Source organism: Heptranchias perlo, chromosome 11 (assembly GCF_035084215.1).
Source record: "Heptranchias perlo isolate sHepPer1 chromosome 11, sHepPer1.hap1, whole genome shotgun sequence".
Classification (NCBI taxonomy): domain Eukaryota; kingdom Metazoa; phylum Chordata; class Chondrichthyes; order Hexanchiformes; family Hexanchidae; genus Heptranchias; species Heptranchias perlo.
The window spans coordinates 27,269,641-27,290,180 of NC_090335.1; the positions used below are offsets into that span (position 1 = coordinate 27,269,641).

General features: G+C 43.4%; 1 protein-coding gene across 1 annotated transcript in view; it reads left to right on the forward strand.

Annotated features, from left to right (window-relative positions):
- Positions 1-20,540, forward strand: part of arhgap31 (Rho GTPase activating protein 31) — a 95,598-nt gene that overhangs the window by 46,911 nt on the left and 28,147 nt on the right. Inside the window, exons 3-5 of the mRNA XM_067992744.1 lie at positions 12,395-12,539; positions 18,317-18,399; positions 19,060-19,167. Coding sequence (XP_067848845.1) covers positions 12,395-12,539; positions 18,317-18,399; positions 19,060-19,167 — 336 coding nt within the window. The remainder of the gene's footprint in view (positions 1-12,394; positions 12,540-18,316; positions 18,400-19,059; positions 19,168-20,540) is intronic.

Consider the following 20,540-nt stretch of genomic DNA (forward strand, 5'->3'; position numbering starts at 1 on the left):
AGCGGGTTATGATACGGGCAGCAGAGATTTGGATGAGCTCAAGTTTATGGAGGGTAGAAGGTAGGAGGCCAGCCAGGAGAGCATTGGAATAGTCCAATTTGGAAGTAACAAAGGCATGGATGAGGGTTTCAGCAGCAGATGAGCTGAGGCAGGGACGGAGACAGGTGATGTTACGGAGATGGAAGTAGGCTGTCTTGGTGATGGAGCGGATATGTGGTCGGAAGCTCATCTCAGGGTCAAATTGGACGCCAAGGCTGCGAACAGTCTGGTTCAGCCTCGCACAGTTGGCAGGGAGAAGGATGGAGTCAGTGGATAGGATAAGGTGTCCTTCGATATTTAGGAAGGACAGGCAAAAAGGAAAAGGAGGTGGGTTGGCATTGTTAGTAAAGGATGAAATCAGAGCAATAGTGAGAAAGGATATTGGCTCAGAAAGTCAAGATGTAGAATCAGTCTGGGTGGAGTTAAGAAGCACCAAGGGGCAGAAAACACTGGTGGGAGTTCTCTTTAGGCCTCCAAACAGGAGTGGTAATGTAGGGGATAGCATCAAACAGGAAATTAGGCTCTAAGCATGTAACAAGGGTATTACAGTAATCATGGGTGACTTTAATCTGCATATAGGCTGGCCAAACCAAACTAGCAATAATACTGTGGAGGATGAATTCCTGGAATGTGTACAAGATGGTTTTTTAGACCAGTACGTTGAGCAGCTGAACAGGGAACAGGCTATCCTAGATTGAGTATTGTGCAATGAGAAGGGGTTAATTAATAATCTTGTTGTGCGTGGTCCTTTAGGGAAGAGTGACCATAATATGAGAGAATACTTCATTAAGATGGAAAGTGAAGTAGCCCAATCCGAAACTTGAGTCCTAAATCTAAACAAAGGAAACTACGAAGGTATGAAGAGTGAGTTGGCTATGATAGATTGGGAAGCTTCATTAAAAGGTGGATAGGCAATGGCTAACATTTAAGGAATGAATGCATGAATTGCAACAATTATACATTCCTTTCTGGTGCAAAAACACAAAAGGAAAAGCGGCCCAACCGTGACTAACAAAAGAAATTAAGGATAGTATTAGATCCAAAGAGGTGTCATATAAAGTTGCCAGAAAAAGTAGCCAGCCTGAGGATTGGGAGCAGTTTAGAATTCAGCAAAAAAGGACTAAGAGATTGATTAAGAGGGGAAAAATAGAGCATGAGAGTAAACTTGCAAGGAACATAAAAGTGGACTGTAAAAGCTTCTACAAGTATGTAAAAAGAAAAAGATTAGTGAAGACAAATCCCTTACAGTCAGAAACGGAAGAATTTATAATGGAGAACAGGGAAATGGCAGAGCAATTAACAAATATTTTGGTTCTGTCTTCACGGAAAAGGACACAAATAACTTCCCAGAAATGCTAGGGAACCAAGGGACTAGTGAGAAGGAGGAATTAAAGGAAATTAGTATTAGTAAAAAAAGTGCTGGAAAAATTAATGGGACTGAAAGCCGATAAATCCTCAAGGCCCGATAATCTGCATCCCTGAGTACTAAAAGAGGTAGCCATGGAAATAGTGGATGCATTAGTTGTCATCTTCCAAAATTCTATCGATTATGGAACAGTTCCTGTAGATTGGAGGGTGGCAAATGTAACCCCACTATTTAAAAAAGGAGGGCGAGAGAAAACAGGGAACTACAGACCGGTTAGCCTAACATCAGTAGTAGGGAAAATGCTAGAGTCTATTATAAAGGATGTGATAACAGGACATTTAGAAAATATCAACAGGATTAGACAAAGTCAACATGGATTTATGAAAGGGAAATCATGTTTGACAAGCCTAATGGAGTTTTTTGAGGATGTAACTGGTAGAATAGATAAGGGAGAACCAGTGGATGTGGTTTATTTGGATTTTCAGAAGGCTTTTGATAAAGTCCCACATAAGAGGTTAGTGTGCAAAGTTAAAGCACATGGGATTGGTGATAATATACTGGCATGGATTGAAAATTGGTTAACAGACGGGAAACAGAGAGTAGGAATAAATGGGTCTTTTTTGGGGTGGCAGGCAGTGACTAGTGGGGTACCGCAGGGATCAGTGCTTGGGCCTTAGCTATTCACAATATATATCAACGATTGGGATGAAGGAACCTAATGTGATATTTCCAAGTTTGCTGACAACACAAAACTAGGTGGGATCGTGAGTTGTGAGGAGGATGCAAAGAGGCTTCAAGGCGATTTAGACAAGTTGAGTGAGTGGGCAAATACACGGCAGATGCAGTATAATGTGGATAAATGTGAATGTAAGGAATCTTACAACACCAGGTTATAGTCCAACAAATTTATTTTAAAATCACAAGCTTTCGGAGATTATCCCCTTCGTCAGATGAATGAGTGAAAAGGTTCTCAAATCGCATATCTTATACAATGCTGGGACAGCATCACACCAATCAAAAGGTGTCGTTGTTATTCAAACAGGCCAGTCACGGAGAACAGCACGTCCCAGTACACTGGATATACATTGTGTCAATTACACAGGCAGGCAGAAAGAAACCCAAAATGGCAGAGAGAGAGAGAGAGAATATTAAAAAACATATAATTTTTTTCCCCCTTTTTCCTGGTGGGGTTACGTGTAGCGTGACATGAACCCAAGATCCCGGTTGAGGCCGTCCTCATGGGTGCGAAACTTGGCTATCAATTTCTGCTCGACGATTTTGCGTTGTCGTGTGTCTCAAAGGCCGCCTTGGAGAACGCTTACCCGAAGATCGGTGGCTGAATGTCCTTGACTGCTAAAGTGTTCCCCGACTGGGAGGGAACCCTCCTGTCTGGCGATTGTTGCGCGGTGTCCATTCATCCGTTGTCGCAGCGTCTGCATGGTCTCGCCAATGTACCATGCTCCGGGGCATCCTTTCCTGCAACGTATGAGGTAGACAACGTTGGCCGAGTCACAGGAGTATGAACCATGTACCTGGTGGGTGGTGTCCTCTCGTGTGATGGTGGTATCCGTGTCGATGATCTGGCATGTCTTGCAGAGGTTGCCGTGGCAGGGTTGTGTGGTGTCGTGGACGCTGTTCTCCTGAAAACTGGGTAACTTGCTGCGAATGATGCTCTGTTTGAGGTTGGGTAGCTGTTTAAAGGCGAGTAGTGGAGGCGTGGGGATGGCCTTAGCGAGGTGTTCGTCGTCATCGATGACATGTTGAAGGCTGCGGAGAACATGGTGTAGTTTCTCCGCTCCAGGGAAGTACTGGACGACGAAGGGTACTCTGTTGGTTGCCATCCCCTATGGACAGGCCCTACGAATACACAGGATCTGCTCAGACGAGGAGGAACGCGATGGACACCTACAGACGCTGAAAGACGCCCTCGTAAGAACGGGATATGACGCTCGACTTGTCGATCGACAGTTCCGACGGGCCACAGCGAAGAATCGCATAGACCTCCTCAGAAGACAAACACGGGACGCAACCAACAGAGTACCCTTCGTCGTCCAGTACTTCCCTGGAGCGGAGAAACTACACCATGTTCTTCGCAGCCTTCAACATGTCATCGATGATGACGAACACCTCGCTAAGGCCATCCCCACGCCTCCACTGCTCGCCTTCAAACAGCCACCCAACCTCAAACAGAGCATCGTTCGCAGCAAGTTACCCAGTTTTCAGGAGAACAGCGTCCACGACACCACACAACCCTGCCACGGCAACCTCTGCAAGACATGCCAGATCATCGACACAGATACCACCATCACACGAGAGGACACCACCCACCAGGTACATGGTTCATACTCCTGTGACTCGGCCAACGTTGTCTACCTCATACGTTGCAGGAAAGGATGCCCCGGAGCATGGTACATTGGCGAGACCATGCAGACACTGCGACAACGGATGAACGGACACCGCGCAACAATCGCCAGACAGGAGGGTTCCCTCCCAGTCGGGGAACACTTTAGCAGTCAAGGACATTCAGCCACCGATCTTCGGGTAAGCGTTCTCCAAGGCGGCCTTTGAGACACACGACAACGCAAAATCGTCGAGCAGAAGTTGATAGCCAAGTTCCGCACCCATGAGGACGGCCTCAACCAGGATCTTGGGTTCATGTCACGCTACACGTAACCCCACCAGCAAAAAGGGGGAAAAAAATTATATGTTTTTTAATATTCTCTCTCTCTCTCTCTCTCTGCCATTTTGGGTTTCTTTCTGCCTGCCTGTGTAATTGACACAATGTATATCCAGTGTACTGGGACGTGCTGTTCTCCGTGACTTGCCTGTTTGAATAACAACGACACCTTTTGATTGGTGTGATGCTGTCCCAGCATTGTATAAGATATGCGATTTGAGAACCTTTTCACTCATTCATCTGACGAAGGGGATAATCTCCGAAAGCTTGTGATTTTAAAATAAATTTGTTGGACTATAACCTGGTGTTGTAAGATTCCTTACATTTGTCCACCCCAGTCCATCACCGGCATCTCCACATCATGGATAAATGTGAAGTCATCCACTTCAGAAGGAAAAACAGAAAGGCAGAGTATTATTTAAATGGTGATAGATTGGGGAATGTTGATGTACAAAGGGACCTGGGTGTCCTTGTACACCAGTCACTGAAAGCAAACATGCAGGTGCAGCAAGCAGTTAGGAAGGCAAATGGTATGTTGGCCTTCATTGCACGAAGATTTGAGTACAGGAGCAAGGATGTCTTACTGCAGTTATACAGGGCCTTGGTGGGACCATACCTGGAGTATTGTGTGTAGTTTTGGTCTCCTTACCTAAGAAAGGATATACTTGCCATAGAGGGAGTGCAGCGAAGGTTCACCATACTGATTCCTGGGATGGTAGGACTGTCGTATGAGGAGAGATTGGGTCGGCTCGGCTTGTATTCACTCAAGTTTAGAAGAATGAGAGGGGATCTCATTGAAACATAGAAAATTCTGACAGGGCTAGACAGACCGGATGCAGGGAGGATGTTTCCCCTGGCTGGGGGGTCCAGAACGAGGGGTCACAGTCTCAGGATACAGAGTAGGACATTTGGGACTGAGATGAGGAGAAATTTTTTCACTCAGAGGGTGGTGAACCTGTGGAATTCTCTACCACAGAAGGCTGTGGAGGCCAAGTCATTAGATGTATTCAAGAAGGAGCTAGATAGATTTCTAGACACAAAAGGCATCAAGGGGTATGGGGAGAGAGCAGAAATATGGTATTGAGATAAAGGATCAGCCATGATCATATTGAATGATGGAGCAGGCTCGAAGGGCCGAATGGCCTACACCTGATCCTATTTTCTATGTTTCTATGTTTCTCCGGAACGGAGTTTGAAGCAGGGACCAAAGGCAATGGCTTCGGTCTTCCCAATATTTAGATGGAGTAAATTTATGCTCATGTCGGACAAGCAATGTGACAAATGAGAGACAGTGGAGGAGTCGAGGGAGGTGGTTGTGAGGTACAGCTGGCTGTCGTCAGTGTACATGTGGAATCTGACGTTGTGTTTTCGGGTGATGTTGCTGAGGGGCAGCATGTACATGAGAAATAGGAGGGGTCCAAGGATAGATCCTTGGGGGACTCCAGAGGTAACAATGCGGGAGCAGGAAGAGAAGCCATTGCAGTTGATTCTCTGGCTATGACTAGATAGATAAGAGTGGAACCAGGTGAGGGCAGTCCCACCCAGCTGGACGACGGAGGAGAGGCATTGGAGGAGGATGGTGTGGTCAAATTCGCAGCTGCCTCTTCACCTCAGGTACGGGCGACCGACCAGCGCACTCCGCCAGTTGGTCACCCAAAAGTCACAACCCATCCCATTGCATGTGTGAACCACGCAAGGTGGTGGGGCAGGCTTGATGGACCAGATGGTCTTTTCCTGCCCGTCATTTTTGAATGTTTATTTTTGTAGGCAGTTAGTCAAGATAAAGTTGCTTGCATTGCACATTCAGATGCTTGAAACCCAAACAATGTGTGTTTAGCTTCTCGTTAGCATTCCATGAGATCGTTCTCATTTATTGTGCCTTGATCATGAGGGACTGACACCACTGAAACATATGGTTTTCAGTAGTTTTTAGTTCTGGCAAGGATGCCCAGTCTCCATGGGCACTCACAGTTCTTGTACTTTATGCGCAACATCCTGAAAGACTTTCTACCAAGCAATAAGAAATCCCACTAATTCATCTGAGGAACTGTTACATTCCAGAAGATTCTAAATGGGTCTGCTTTCTGAGAAAGAAAGAACTTGCATTTATATAGTGTCTTATCATGCCCTCAAGATATCCTAAAGTGTTTTACAACCAATGGATTACTTTCGAAGTGCAGTCACTGTCATTATATAGGCAAACATAGCAACCATTTAGTAAACAGCAAGTGCCAAATGACAAATGAATGATTAGATAATTTGTTGTTGATGGCATTAGTTGAGGGAAGAATGTTAGCCATGGCACCAGCAGAACTCCATATTCTTCTTCAAATGGTGCCTTGGGATCTTTAACATCCAACTGAGCAGGCAGTTTAGCTTCTTATCAGAAAGACAGCAACCGTATCAATGCTGCATTCCCTCACTACTCCATTGAAGTGTCAGCCTAAAGTACGTACTCAAGTCCATTCTGACTCAGAAGTGAGAATGCTACCAGCTGGTACATTATTCCTCGTTTTCAATTCTCATTAAGCATTGTCTTCTCTAGTAAATTGCTTGTGTCTTTTGCTTCTCTGTATCATTTTACTTGTAAATAAATCTGGACATTAGTTTTAGCCTGTACATAATGGTCTAGTGTTGTGTTATTTTATGCCATCTAAGATGGTAGAAGAACATGTTGGGCATCCTACATACTGTGCAGTGAGTGATTTACCATAATTTGGGGTTAATCATTAGACCAGGGTTATGCAAATTGAAATTTCATAAAGAATCAGGGGGATAATTGTAACTTTGGATGATAGTGTGCAAAATGGACAATATAAAAGTAGCCACCCATTATACACCCACCCCCCCTCCCAACCCTTGACTACGATGGAAAGGGAAATCAGGCGTGGCGTATAATGGGTAGCTAATTCGATATTGGCTATTTTACACTATCGGCCAAAGTTAAAATTACCCCCCAAATTTCAATTCAATTCATTCTGTTTATTGAAAATACTATCTAGCCATTTTGTTACTTTTTGGGGGCTTTTTAAACCTTCAAAACCAAATTTTTTCCACACTCATAGTTGAGTTCCAACTCTCCACACCATCACAAAAGTCTATCTTTCCCTTGAAATCTAGGTAGGCTTTTAGTAACACACCAAAGGCAATTTACAGCAAACACTGGTAACTGTTTTTTGAGTACTGGACTATATTATGCCTTCATAGGATTTCATTTCTGTCTTCAAAAATGGTAATGCGTCACATCAGACCTCATGCTTAAGTTTAAAATATCAAGAAAATTTAATAAACAAACAATAAAGAAGCAAATAGTCTATCAAAAGCATCATACAATTATATATTTACAGTAGTAAGTATGTCATCTACTGGAGTAAGCAAAATAATAAGTCACAATTTAATACTTAGCTATTCTTTTATAGATAACCCGGGCTTTTTCTTTCTTACAATCTTTTCTGACTATGAGAATTAGCTAGTCTACCTCATCTTTTCATGTGATGTTTCCAATCGGTTTGACTTCCTTCTGATAACTCAACTCAGTACATTGAACAGGTCCAGCCATTTAAATACCCTTTCATCGCTTGCCGAGGGTTTTTTAGGATTTTCATAACTGACAGTCAGATTCAAAATAATTGACGGCCATGCATTTAGCAGAACAATTCACCCCATCTGTGTTGGTTCCTCCCCTCAAGCCTACAGTTCAAAAACAAGTTTGAAACGATCTTGGAATATCTGTATCAAAATAAGCTTAGAACAAGGATCTGAAGTACAATTGTGTTTTTTCTAAAACTGCTCATGTACAGCGGTTGGACTGGACAGCTATTAACTAAAACTAAAATTTTTGTCACACAATTGTATGATGCGGTGTTGGATAAAAGCCCAAAATCTAACAACCACAACCATGGTTCAACGACACCTCCCAAACCCGTGGCCTCCAGCACCTGGAAGGACAAGGGCAGCAGGTGCATGAGAACACCATCACCTCCAAGTTCCACTCCAAGTCACACACCATCCTGATTTAGACATATATCGCCGTTCCTTCACCGTTGCTGGGTCAAAATCCTGGAAGTCCTTGCCTAACAGCATTGTGGGAGCACCTTTACCACACGGACTGCAGTGATTCAAGAAGGCGGCTCACCACCACCGTCTCAAGGGCAACTAGGAATGGGCAATAAATGCTGGCCTTGCCAGCGACACCCATAACCTCAGAATGAATTTTTAAAACATATTCCAGCAAGAAGACAAAACATGGATCATTAAATATCAATTCATGAAACTGGATTACAAAACTATAGATCAAACTGTAGAGTAAATTGGCAAGTGCTGCAAGGAGGAATTCTTTCTGAGTGCTCACTGCAGAATTAAATGTTCTGCCTTGTGTCTTGGGGGTGTGTGGAAATGATAGCGATACACTTTGATGTGTAGAGTGACCGGCAGTCCTGAGCTGAAAAAGTAACTAAAATTGATCGCACTAGGAAAGGTGGCCTTTCATTTTTAACCCCTCCCCTGTCACTTTAGCATCAAGAACACGACAGCATTCCTGATCTCTAGTGTTACCAAGGTATTCAGGACAGGAAATATGTCCATTGATGTACTCCCATCGTCAGCTTGAATCTGCCTGTCCAAATACGAACGGACACATTCAATGTTCACCATCATGCCTGGCGGAAAATCACCGATCGATACAGGTCCTCTTACGGCTCCATTGGTAAGTGCACCATAGGGTGCGGTGTTCAACCTTGCAGACCAGGGAGGTCCCCAGTTGCTTCCCTGGTCTATGCAGAGTTGGATAATCCGAGTCGGAGTATGTTACTTTGGCCTTCAGAGACACCCATTACCCGTTCTTATAACAAATCTCTTCATTTTGTGTTTTGAGGTTATTGTTTGATCGGTCTTTTATCTGGGTCCTTGCAAATGAACAAGTCAGTGCAAGCCAGGGCTGTAAGGTTTCCAGCAGCACCAGGAGCAGCTCTCGAGTAAACAAATAGACAGGGAACCATATTCAACCATTAAGGGGCTCTATCACTGTCTATGCAGCTTTGGGTAAATTGTGACCATTCACAGATAGTTGTTGGCAGTATGGTTCATTTCACCAACTCTGATGTCAACTCTATTTCACTGTAACATATAAACTCCAGGTGAGGGTCGTACTGAACCATTCCACTCTTGGCTGTGGAGAGCGACCTCAGGTAAAAGTAAACTTAACTGGTAATTTTGGGCCTGTCTATCTGGTTACACACTTCAACAAAACATATTTATAAATACAAAGTACAAACTCTCTGCTCAACCTCAGAGTCGTGCAGATCAAGTTTATGGTGAAACTGCTGGTAGTGTTTGACCATTTCGAACTTCTGTTACTAATGGGTACAAACCTGTGGAAAGGGAACAGAGTCCTTGTGAGACTCCCAGCACTCCCAGCACATCTAGGAAAATAAAACATCAGAACACGTGTTCTGCGTTTTAGCTGATACTTTTAGACAGAGGTCTGAATCACTCCCAACCTGCGTGAACGTCTAAATCCACTGCACTGCAATTTTCCATTTCCTCTGTCTTGCACTGCAAATGTTCCCTGTGCGCCCGGCCATGTTACAGGATAACAAGCATCAGGTCTGTACAAAAAGGTCATTTTATAAAACTAAATAGTGACTGGAGAAAAGAAAACCAATTATAGCGTTATAACTTCATGATAAAAAATCATTTGGCAAATCTATCTCTCACTGGTTTCCAAGCGCATAATGTGATGGTATGAATCAGATCAAAGCACATTGGTTTGTAGCTTGCCCAAGCTGTTATCATGATGAAAATTATACATGACTGTCCCAGATGTTCCCCAAACATGAGAGGTTTGCTGAACACCTTCTCATCAATACAGTGCTCCTTAATCCATTCAGCTGAATGAATGGTTGAATAAAATGGCCCCATAGGGTGTAATCAATGATGTCTCACAGCAGCCTGACATTCTGTCAGCAAGTGGCAGAAAGAACGCTGAGCTGTAATTCAATGAAGACTTTGACAAAGTTATTTTAAAAGATAACATGGTCAGCCTGGAGCAATAAGGAGAGCCTGAGGCTAGGCTGGATCATGTCCAGGCTCTGTGTAATCAAAGTGCATTGTAGTTTCAGGAAAACAGGTATCTGTATGTAACCTGAAAATATAGTTCCAGCTGAGGTTATCAACACAACACCCCGAAAAAGGTCATGGCTGCTATTCAGTTGCATCTTAAAGATTTAGTAGCTTTTTGTTCTGTGCTTTTCACTGTTTAAGATCTGTTTATTGTATCAAATACTGTGCTGTTTACATGGGTCTCCTCGCACTGCTTGTGATGATGCCGGTGTCACATCACAATATTATAACACATCATCATGGTATCCTCCATTCTGCACAATTGGCCTTATAATTTATAACTGAGACTATGGGGAGATTCTTGACTTTGGGTGATAAAACGAGCAATATCGGATCTGCCACCCGTTATACATCTCTCCCCATCTTCATTTCCATTGCAATCGCCCAAAGTCAAAATTACATCCTAGATTTCAGACTGTCAGCTTTTAGTGTTCAATTCAGCTTTGCTTTGATATGCAGGAATGATCTTTAAAGTATTCTTCAATTACCACTTCCTGTTTAGCTGCTTCGTCATTTAGTAGAGGATATGAAGCAGCATTAAACATGGCAGGGAACAGGTTAAAAACAAATTGCAACAGCACCAATCCATAGATAGGCCTCTCTCTGTAGGTCCCATGTACTCACTGATAACATTACCTCTGTGTTAATCGTATAAAATGGGCCTTACCTTATTTTAGTTACAGTGAACACAGAACTTCTTTACATAAGTTATTGGAACAAGAAAGAGTTGCCACAGAAATCCAGAGGCACCTGTACCGACAGCAGCCAATCAGAACATCACCACACTGCTCCAATGGCCGATTAGAGGGAAGGTCCCAAGTTATGAAAATGCTCCAAAGGGAGCTGAAGGCCACTATTGGACAGATCATCAATCTCCTCTTGGGGCCTTTCCCAGCCTCCGAATGGAACTCCATTCCACTGGACCCACTGAGTGCATAAGTGGAAGCAATTCTTGGGTAACCCAGGAACCCCCCCAGTATGCCCCCCTTGACAATGAGAGGGTGGGGGGTTAAGCAGGAGAATCACCTGCAACCCCCCCCACCTTTACCAGAGTGTCCTGGGTTTCTTACACGGGGTGAAATCTACTCCAAAACAAAGCCTGTGTAACTATTTGCTTTCACATGTCAGAACTGTCAGCTTTTTGGGCTGTGTCAACTTTTTTGAAGTTGTTAGTCAGCTTGTTTTCGAGGTTGGTATGTGTTGGCAAAATAGAAGCCTCCCTTTCACTTCCACAGGCACCATGTGCCTCTGGCCTGGACTCCATTAACCTCCCAGGCTGCCTACTCAGGCTTAGCTCAAAGGTGCAAAGTCTTGGCATTCGGCTCAACCCTGAAATGTAGTTCCTGCCCCACATCCAATGCATTGTCAAGATCACTTTCTTTAATCTCCAAAATATTGCCACCACCATCCCTACCTATCCCTGAGACCCTGATTCATGCCTTTATCACCTTGAGAGTCGACTTCTCCAGTGTTTTCCATACTGGTCTTCCCACCTCCATTCTCTATGAATGCAGGACGCCTTGCCCTGCACCTTCTCCCGTACACAGTCACCCAATCCCTGCACCCCAATCCTTGCCAAACTCCTTGGCTTCTGTGCCCCAGTGGATTGATTAAAAGAATCTCTTCCTAATATTAAATTCCTCCATAGCCTTTTCCCATCTTACCTCTGTGATCTCCGCACGCACCTCTGCCTCTCTGACACTGGACCCTTCCTTGCTACTTTCACCACACCCTTGCTTTCTTCAACTCCTTACATCCTTCCATCTCACCGCTTCCCTCTTCTTTCAAAAGCCTCCTTAAAAGTCTTCCCTCTGACTGTGCTTTTTGCTCTATATCCCTTCAACCTCTGTTTCTACTTTTAGGAACATGAGTCGGCCATTCAGCCCCTCGAGCTTGTTCTGCCATTCAATCTGATTGCATCGCTACAATTTCATTTGTTACACGTGCTTGTCATTTGAAAATATAATAATCTTCTGTAATTGCAGTTCAGGTAGGGCTAGTGGCAACCACATGTGAGGAAAGTGATTTTCTACTCTCTCTACTGAAACATCTCGTCATCTTGTCATCATAGAATCATAGAAATTTACAGCACACAAGGAGGCCATTCGGCCCATCGTGTCTGTGTCATCTCATCATTGTAACCTTAATGTAAAGACCTCAAACAATAAAGGTTTTTGTGTCTGCTGTTGCAGGCAGGAGTTTGGTACAGAGCAGCACCCTGACCTGACTAAGGAAGTGTATCTGCAAGACATCCACTGCGTGGGCTCGCTCTGCAAGCTGTACTTCCGGGAACTGCCCAATCCCCTCCTCACGTATGAGCTCTACAAAAAATTCACAGTGAGTACACATTCTCTTCTTCCTCTCGAATTTCCTCCATGCCCCTCCTCTTCTGAGGGTAGTGCTGCGTGCTGCTGTACGATCCTACAGATAGATGACTGTGACCCTCCAGCAGCTTGGACAAATGGCTAATCTTCATGCGTGAACCTGGACGGTGAATGCTGGCAGGGTATTCGATCTATGGGAAGGGGAGGGACCACAGGACATCACAACTGACCCTGTTATTATTCACTTGCAGCAGGGAGGGTGTGGCCACATAGCGATCAGGACTGGCAACCATAGCTGACTTGCTTCTCTGCTGATGTTAACAAATCGTAGTGCCACCCACCACTGATTCAGCCAAGATCAGTCTGTATAACTCAGTGCCATACTGGACATTGCATTTACCCGTTGAGGGAAGTAGGTGGATTGTCACAGCAAAGAGGCCAGGCTCCTTTGCACAGTGGGAGTCACCGGGAGGCTGGCTTCTGATGACATAGGACTAATTGGAGATTTATGCCTCCACCATTAATTTCCCATAGACTGGCATCTTACTTCCATCCTTCTTTGCTGTAACTTAAAGGCATTTGGATTCATCACGTGCTAAGTTCGTTGGAAGGGACCGCCACAAATATAAAAGATTTACGTCACATGGCCGTCTAGCTTACTGAAATTTTTTCAACAACAGTTACTTATCGCAAAGTAAAGGCTTTTACTTTCACTGTTGAAATGTTATTAGCCCTTGTCCTTTTACCTGTCCCATGGGCCCATAGTAGATGGGAAAAAGTACTGACCCAATGATCAAATATACATAAGGGTAAATTTTATGGAGGCTCCACCCCACCTGGCATGGATCGAAAAACCAGACGCACAGCCTCGCATGCCTGATTTGTGAAGTGCCCGATTTTCAATTGAGCGATTTGGATTGAACTAACAAGGCCCTACTACTGGCGGGCGTAGATTTTTAGGGCCAGAAATCGCTCACTTCAGGACGCCGTTCCATAATGGCGTCCTCTCTCTCCACCGGCGAATCCACGAAGCAAGTGCACAAATGCTAAAACCTGGAAATCGTGAACTTGCTCTTGCTCCCATTGGCTCGCCAGCGGTTTGACAGCTGCGAATTAAAGGGGCATGGTACGCTACAATCACTGAAATCATAGGAACATAGGAACAGGAGTAGGCCATTCAGCCCCTCGTGCCTGCTCCGCCATTTGATAAGATCATGGCTGATCTGTGATCTAACTCCATATACCCGACTTTGGCCCATATCCCTTAATACCTTTGGTTGCCAAAAAGCTATCTATCTCACATTTAAATTTAGCAATTGAGCTAGTATCAATTGCCGTTTGCGGAAGAGAGTTCCAAACTTCTACCACCCTTCGTGTGTAGAAATGTTTTCTAATCTCGGTCCTGAAAGGTCTGGCTCTAATTTTTAGACTGTGCCCCCCTAGAATCCCCAACCAGCGGAAATAGTTTCTCTCTATCCACCCTATCCGTTCCCCTTAATATCTTATAAACTTCGATCAGATCACCCCTTAACCTTCGAAACTCCAGAGAATACAACCCCTATTTGTGTAATCTCTCCTCGTAACTTAACCCTTGAAGTCCAGATATCATTCTAGTAAACCTACGCTGCACTCCCTCCAAGGCCAATATGTCCTTCCGAAGGTGCGGTGTCCAGAACTGCTCACAGTACTCCAGATGCAATCTAACCAGGGTTTTATATAGCTGCAGCATAACTTCTGCCCCCTTGTACTCTAGTCCTCTAGATATAAAGGCCAGCATTCCATTAGCCTTCTTGATTATTTTCTGCACCTGTTCACGACACTTCAATGATCTATGTACCTGAACCCCTAAGTCCCTTTGGACATCCACTGTTTTTAACTTTTTACCATTTAGAAAGCACCCTGTTCTATCCTTTTATGATCCAAAGTGGATGACCTCACATTGACCTCACAATGAATTCCATTTGCCACAGTTTTGCCCATTCACCTAATCTATCAATATCCCTTTGTAATTTTATGTTTTCATCTACACTGCTTACAATGCCACCAATCTTTGTGTCATCAGCAAACTTAGATATGAGGCTTTCTATGCCTTTATCTAAGTCGTTAATAAATATTGTGAATAATTGAGACCCCAAGAAAGATCCCTGCGGGACTCCACTAGTCACATCCTGCCAATGTGAGTACCGACCCATTATCCCTACTCTCTGTCACCTTTCGCTCAGCCAACTTCCTAATCAAGTCCGTACTTTTCCCTCGATTCCATGGGCTTCTATCTTAACTAACAGTCTCTTATGTGGGACCTTATCAAATGCCTTCTGGAAGTCCATATAAATAACATCCATTGACATTCCCCCTGTCCACTACTTTAGTCACCTCTTCAAAAAATTCAATCAGGTTTGTCAGGCACGACCTACCTTTCACAAATCCATGCTGGCTCTCTCTGATTAACTGAAAATTCTCGAGGTGTTCAGTCACCCTATCCTTAATTATAGACTCCAGCATTTTCCCCACAACAGATGTTAGGCTAACTGGTCTATAATTCCCTGGTTTCCCTCTCTCTCCTTTCTCAAAAAGCGGAGTGACATGTGCAATTTTCCAATCTAGAGGGACAGTTCCTGAATCTAGAGAACTTTGAAAGATTATAGTTAGGGCATCTGCAATGTGCTCACCTACTTCCTTTAAAACCCTGGGATGGAAACCATCTGGTCCTGGGGATTTGTCACTCTTTGGTGCTATTATTTTCTTCATTACTGTTGCTTTACTTATGTTAATTTTATCGAGTCCCTGTCCCCGATTCAATATTAGTTTTCTTGGGATTTCCGGCATGCTATCCTCTTTTTCTACTGTAAATACTGACGCAAAGTAATCGTTCAACATGTCCGCCATTTCCCCATTGTTAATGACAATATCCCCACTTTCAGTTTTTAAGGGGCCAACACTGCTCCTGACCACCCTTTTTTTCCTAATGTAATTATAAAAGTTCTTCATATTGGTTTTGATATCCCTTGCAAGTTTCTTTTCATACTCTCTTTTTGTAGCTCTTACTATCTGTTTTATGACACTTTGTTGATCTTTGTATCTTTCCCATTCACCAGGATCTGTGCCATTTTTTGCCTTTTTGTGTAACCTTTCCTTACCTCTTTAGTTGTCCATGGCTGTTTTTTTTGGCAAGTCGAGTTCTTGCCCCTCAGGGATATAAACCGATTCTGTATCACGTTAAATGTTTCTTTAAACATTTCCCACTGATCATCAGTCGTTTTACCCATTAACAGATTTGCCCAGTTTACTGTGGACAGTCTCCGTCTCATCCCATTGAAGTCGGCCTTACCCAGGTCTAGAATCTTAGCAGCTGACTCACTTTTTTCCCTTTCAAACACTACATTGAACTCGATCATGTTATGATTGCTATTGGATAGATGTTCGCGTACAAAAATTGTAAACTTACCCATCTGGGACAAAAATACTTACACCACCAAAAGATACGCTGAAAAATACCAGCTCTACGCTACTTTTTAAAAGCGCGACGACTCCTAATGACTGCAAAAAAACTAAAAATTATTTTTTAAATGAATGTGGAGAGTCATATTACTTTTATTTTAATATTTTTTGATCATTAAATAAAGTTAAAAATTAAAAAGATTTTTTTTTACTTTTAAGTTCTTTCTGTTTCATTAAATTAAATCATTTGCTTGGCTTTTTATAAGAAGATATGTTAAATTTTTATTTACACTGACATACAGAAGTTTACTTTAAATGAATGATTTCTACTTGCCTGCTTATGGGCGTGGCTTCTCTTCCTGACAGATTCTGTGGGCGGGGCTTCCTTTCCCACGGCCATTTCCCATGTGAATCGACCCACGCTGTTCAGAGGCTGGGCTGATGTCGGATTTTTTTTCAAAACTTCAAAATCACGCAAGTGTACGCCACGGATCCGCAATAAGTGAATTCGTACATTTTATTCGCAGGAGCTGCTGCGAACGTTGCCACGCCGATGTGAGCAATTTCCGGCCCATTATAATATTTAATCCCACTCTAAATGTCCTGCATTTTATGACTTTGGTGGAGGCTCGGCCTGCAGCACAAGCCATGCCAATAAAATCTGGTGCTCCATAATCCTCAGGACCTGGCCTGTGCAAGTAGGCCTCTTAAAGGGTGATGGTGAGTTTAATATTTTTTTTTGGGGGGGGGGAAGGGAATTGCACATCCCTTGCCCTTATCTGCATTTTGTTCATTTCATTAGTTGGTTTTGATGTATAGCCCTCCATTTTTGTTGTTTGCCCCCCCGCCACTAAATTTTATTATTTATGGTTTCTGCTGGCTTTGATGTTGCACCTTACAGAGGTAAGGATGGGTCATCCATTGGGGGCTCTCAACACGCTGCATAATTGAGATGAGAAAGAGGGGGAGGAGGAGGAGTTTATTCAAAATTCACGCCTTACTGAATAGCTTATTAATACACACAAACACATGCCCAGTCATGCACACAGAGACATACTCACATGCGCACTCATCCATACCCACTCAAGAACATGTGTATAAATAGGCACAAGCACACATATATGTATACACGGACAGCTGCTCACAAACAAGCAAATGTACAGATACACTTTGACAAATACATTCATGCAGCTAAGTGCTCATGGACACTCACAAGTGCATACTTAGAAACAGGAGTAAGCCATTCAGCCCCTCAGCCTGCTGTGCCACTCGTTTAGATCATGCTGATCTTCACCTTAACTCCATTTACCCGCCTTAGTTCCATATCCCTTGATACCGTTACCCAACAAAAAAGATCGATCTCAGTCTTGAAAACTCCAATTGTCCCAGCATCCACAGCCTTTTGGCGGAGAGAATTCCAGATTTCTACTACACTTTTTGTGAAAGACTGCTTCCTGATTTCCCTGATAAATGGCCTAGCTCTAATTTTAAGATTATGTCCTCTCATTCTTCATTCCCACATCAGAGGAAAATAGATACATACATGGATGAGCACGTGCTCACAGACAAGCTTGGACATTCTGCACCATTCCTGATACTAGGTTCCTTTGAAATTCAGCAAGACCTTGAGTAAATAACGTTTATTTTTATATAAAATAATAATGATCTCGGAAACCAAATGAACTCAAGGGAACTGGTTTAACAACAATGGATGGTACCCCAGCTTGATTGGTACTCCATCCATCACCCTAAACATTCACTCCCTTCACCACCGGCGCACTGTGGCTGCAGTGTGCACCATCCACAAGATGCACTGCAGCAACTCGCCAAGGCTTCTTCGACAGGACCTCCCAAACCCGCGACCTCTACCACCTAGAAGGACAAGGGCAGCACGCTCATGGGAACAACACCACCTGCACGTTCCCCTCCAAGTCACACACCAACCCGACTTGGAAATATATTGCCGTTCCTTCATCGACGCTGGGTCAAAATCCTGGAACTCCCTACCTAACAGCATTGTGGGAGAACCTTCACCACACGGACTGCAGCAGTTCAAGAAGGCGGCTCACCACCACCTTCTCAAGGGCAATTAGGGATGGGTAATAAATGCTGGCCTTGCCAGCGACGCCCACATCCCATGAACGAATAAAAAAAATTGGAATGAAGTTCAATTGTCTGAAGATCGGTAATAATATCTGGGAGGGGAGTTTCAACAACATCAAGCAGTAACAAGAGAGAGACAGCTGATGTAAAATATGCTTTTCATTAACTTTCTTCATTCAGCACCCAGTTAACTTTCACCAGTCCAAAATTGCTGTAAACTTCACCAGGTTCTGTTGTCTTCACCTACAGGAAGCGGTCTCTGCTCAGTCAGAGGAGGAGCAGCTGGTCAGAATTCAAAATGTCATCAAAGAACTACCTCCTCCACATTACAGGTAATAAATGCAGGCCAATAAATGTCACGCTCTATAAATTACTGGTGTGCCAAACAAATCTCCAGTGATCATTCAGAACCATACATGGTTACATTTTCTAGTGCGCTAAGACTTTTTTAGACAGTCAACAGGGAACCAGTCTCTTAGCTACAGAATGGTTACGAGATGAAAGGATCCCATGGGAAAAGCAGGCCCAAATTACAATTAAAATAAAGGGGAAAAAAGAAATGTTGTCATTCTTTTTATGCTTGTTGCATTTATTGATGCTTTTTCAACTCCCAAGATGTTGTACATCTTTGAAACACAAGTCCGTCTGATGCATTTTGTGATATATATGGGGAGAGTTTGTCGAGGGAGGATTTCTCATGCTATTTTCCCCCCAGCAGTGGATTCAACATCAGAATGATGTGGTTTGAACAGTAGTCACATCAGGTTTTGTTCCACTAAATCTTCTGTATCTATTGGACTGTAACATCAGTATATTTAATACGTTGGTTGTGGATTTTTTGTTGGGTAAATGCATGTATTCATGTCATCACTGCATACAAATATTTTATTTCTTTTAACCTTTAATATTAAACCAAAATCATAATTTTTTCATAAAATGATGATAACCTCATTCATAAAAAAAATGTTGCTTTTTCAACCTTCCTCCTGCAGAACCTTGGAATACCTGATCAAACATTTGACACATATAGCTTCCTTCAGCTCCAAGACAAATATGCACTCCAGGAACTTGGCCCTTGTCTGGGCTCCCAATCTATTGAGGTAGGGTATCAGAGCCTTTGAAATCCAAAGCTAACTCAGTCTATTTACAAACATGTCTGCAAGTTTAGTGGATGAAAAAATCATTTGATCCATTAACCAGTAAGCAATTGCAACGTGTGGATTACAATATGGATTAACATCTATTTGACAGCTGATTAGAAGTCTTGAGGTAAATGTGACCACAGTAGTTGAATGGCCTCCCATCTTCCACCCTCCCTAAACTTTGCTGCCCGTATCCTAACTCGCACCAAGTCCCGTTTGCCTATCATCTGCTGACCTACATTGGCTCCCGGTCCAGCAACACCTCAAATTTAAAATTCTCATCCTTGTGTTCAAATCCCTCCATGGCCACACCCCTCCCTATCTCTGTAACCTCCTCCAGCCCTACAAGTGTGAGGTATTACATTTTGGTAGGAAGAATAAGGGGGCTACATACTGCTTGGATAATAAGAGTCTAAATGGGGTAGAGGAGCAGAGGGATCTGGGGGTACAGATACACAAATCACTAAAAGTAGCGACGCAGATTAATAAAGACATAAAAAAAGCAAACCAAGCGCTGAGGTTCATTTCTAGAGGGATATCATTGAAAAACAGAAAAGTTATGTTAAACTTGTATAGAACCTTGGTTAGACCACACCTGGAGTACTGTGAACAGTTTTGGTCTCCATATTATAAAAAGGATATAGAGGGACTGGAGAAGGTGCAAAAAAGATTTACTAGGATACCAGAACTGAGAGGCTGAGCAGGCTGAGGCTCCTTTCTCTAGAAAAGAGAAGGCTGAGGAGTGACCTGATAGAGGTCTTTAGGATTGTGAAAGGGTTTGATAGGGTAGATGTAGAGAAGATGTTTCCACTTTTGGGGAAAACCAGAACTAGGGGCCATAAATATAAAATAGTCACCAATAAATCCAATAAGGAATTCAGAAGAAACTTCTTTACCCAGAGAGTGGTTAGAATGTGGAACTCGCTACCACAAGGAGTAATTGAGGCGACTAGCATGGATGCATTTAAGAGGAAACTACATAAACACATGAGGGAGAAAGGAATAGAACGATAGGTTGATAGGGTTAGATGAAGTAGGGAGGGAGGAGGCTCGTGTGGAGCATAAACACCGGTATGGACCCGTTGGGCCGAATGGCCTGTTTCTATGCTGTACATTCTATGTAATTCTATGTTATTAACCCTCTGAGAACTCTGTGTTCCTCCAATTCTGGCTTCTTGTGTATCCCCGATTTCCTTTACCCCACCATTGACGGCCGTGCCTTCAGCTGTCTAGACCCTAAGCTTTGGAATTCCCTCCCTAAACCTCTCCACCTCTCTACTAGTCTCTCCTCCTTTAAGACGCTCTTTAAAACGTACTTCCTTGACCAACCT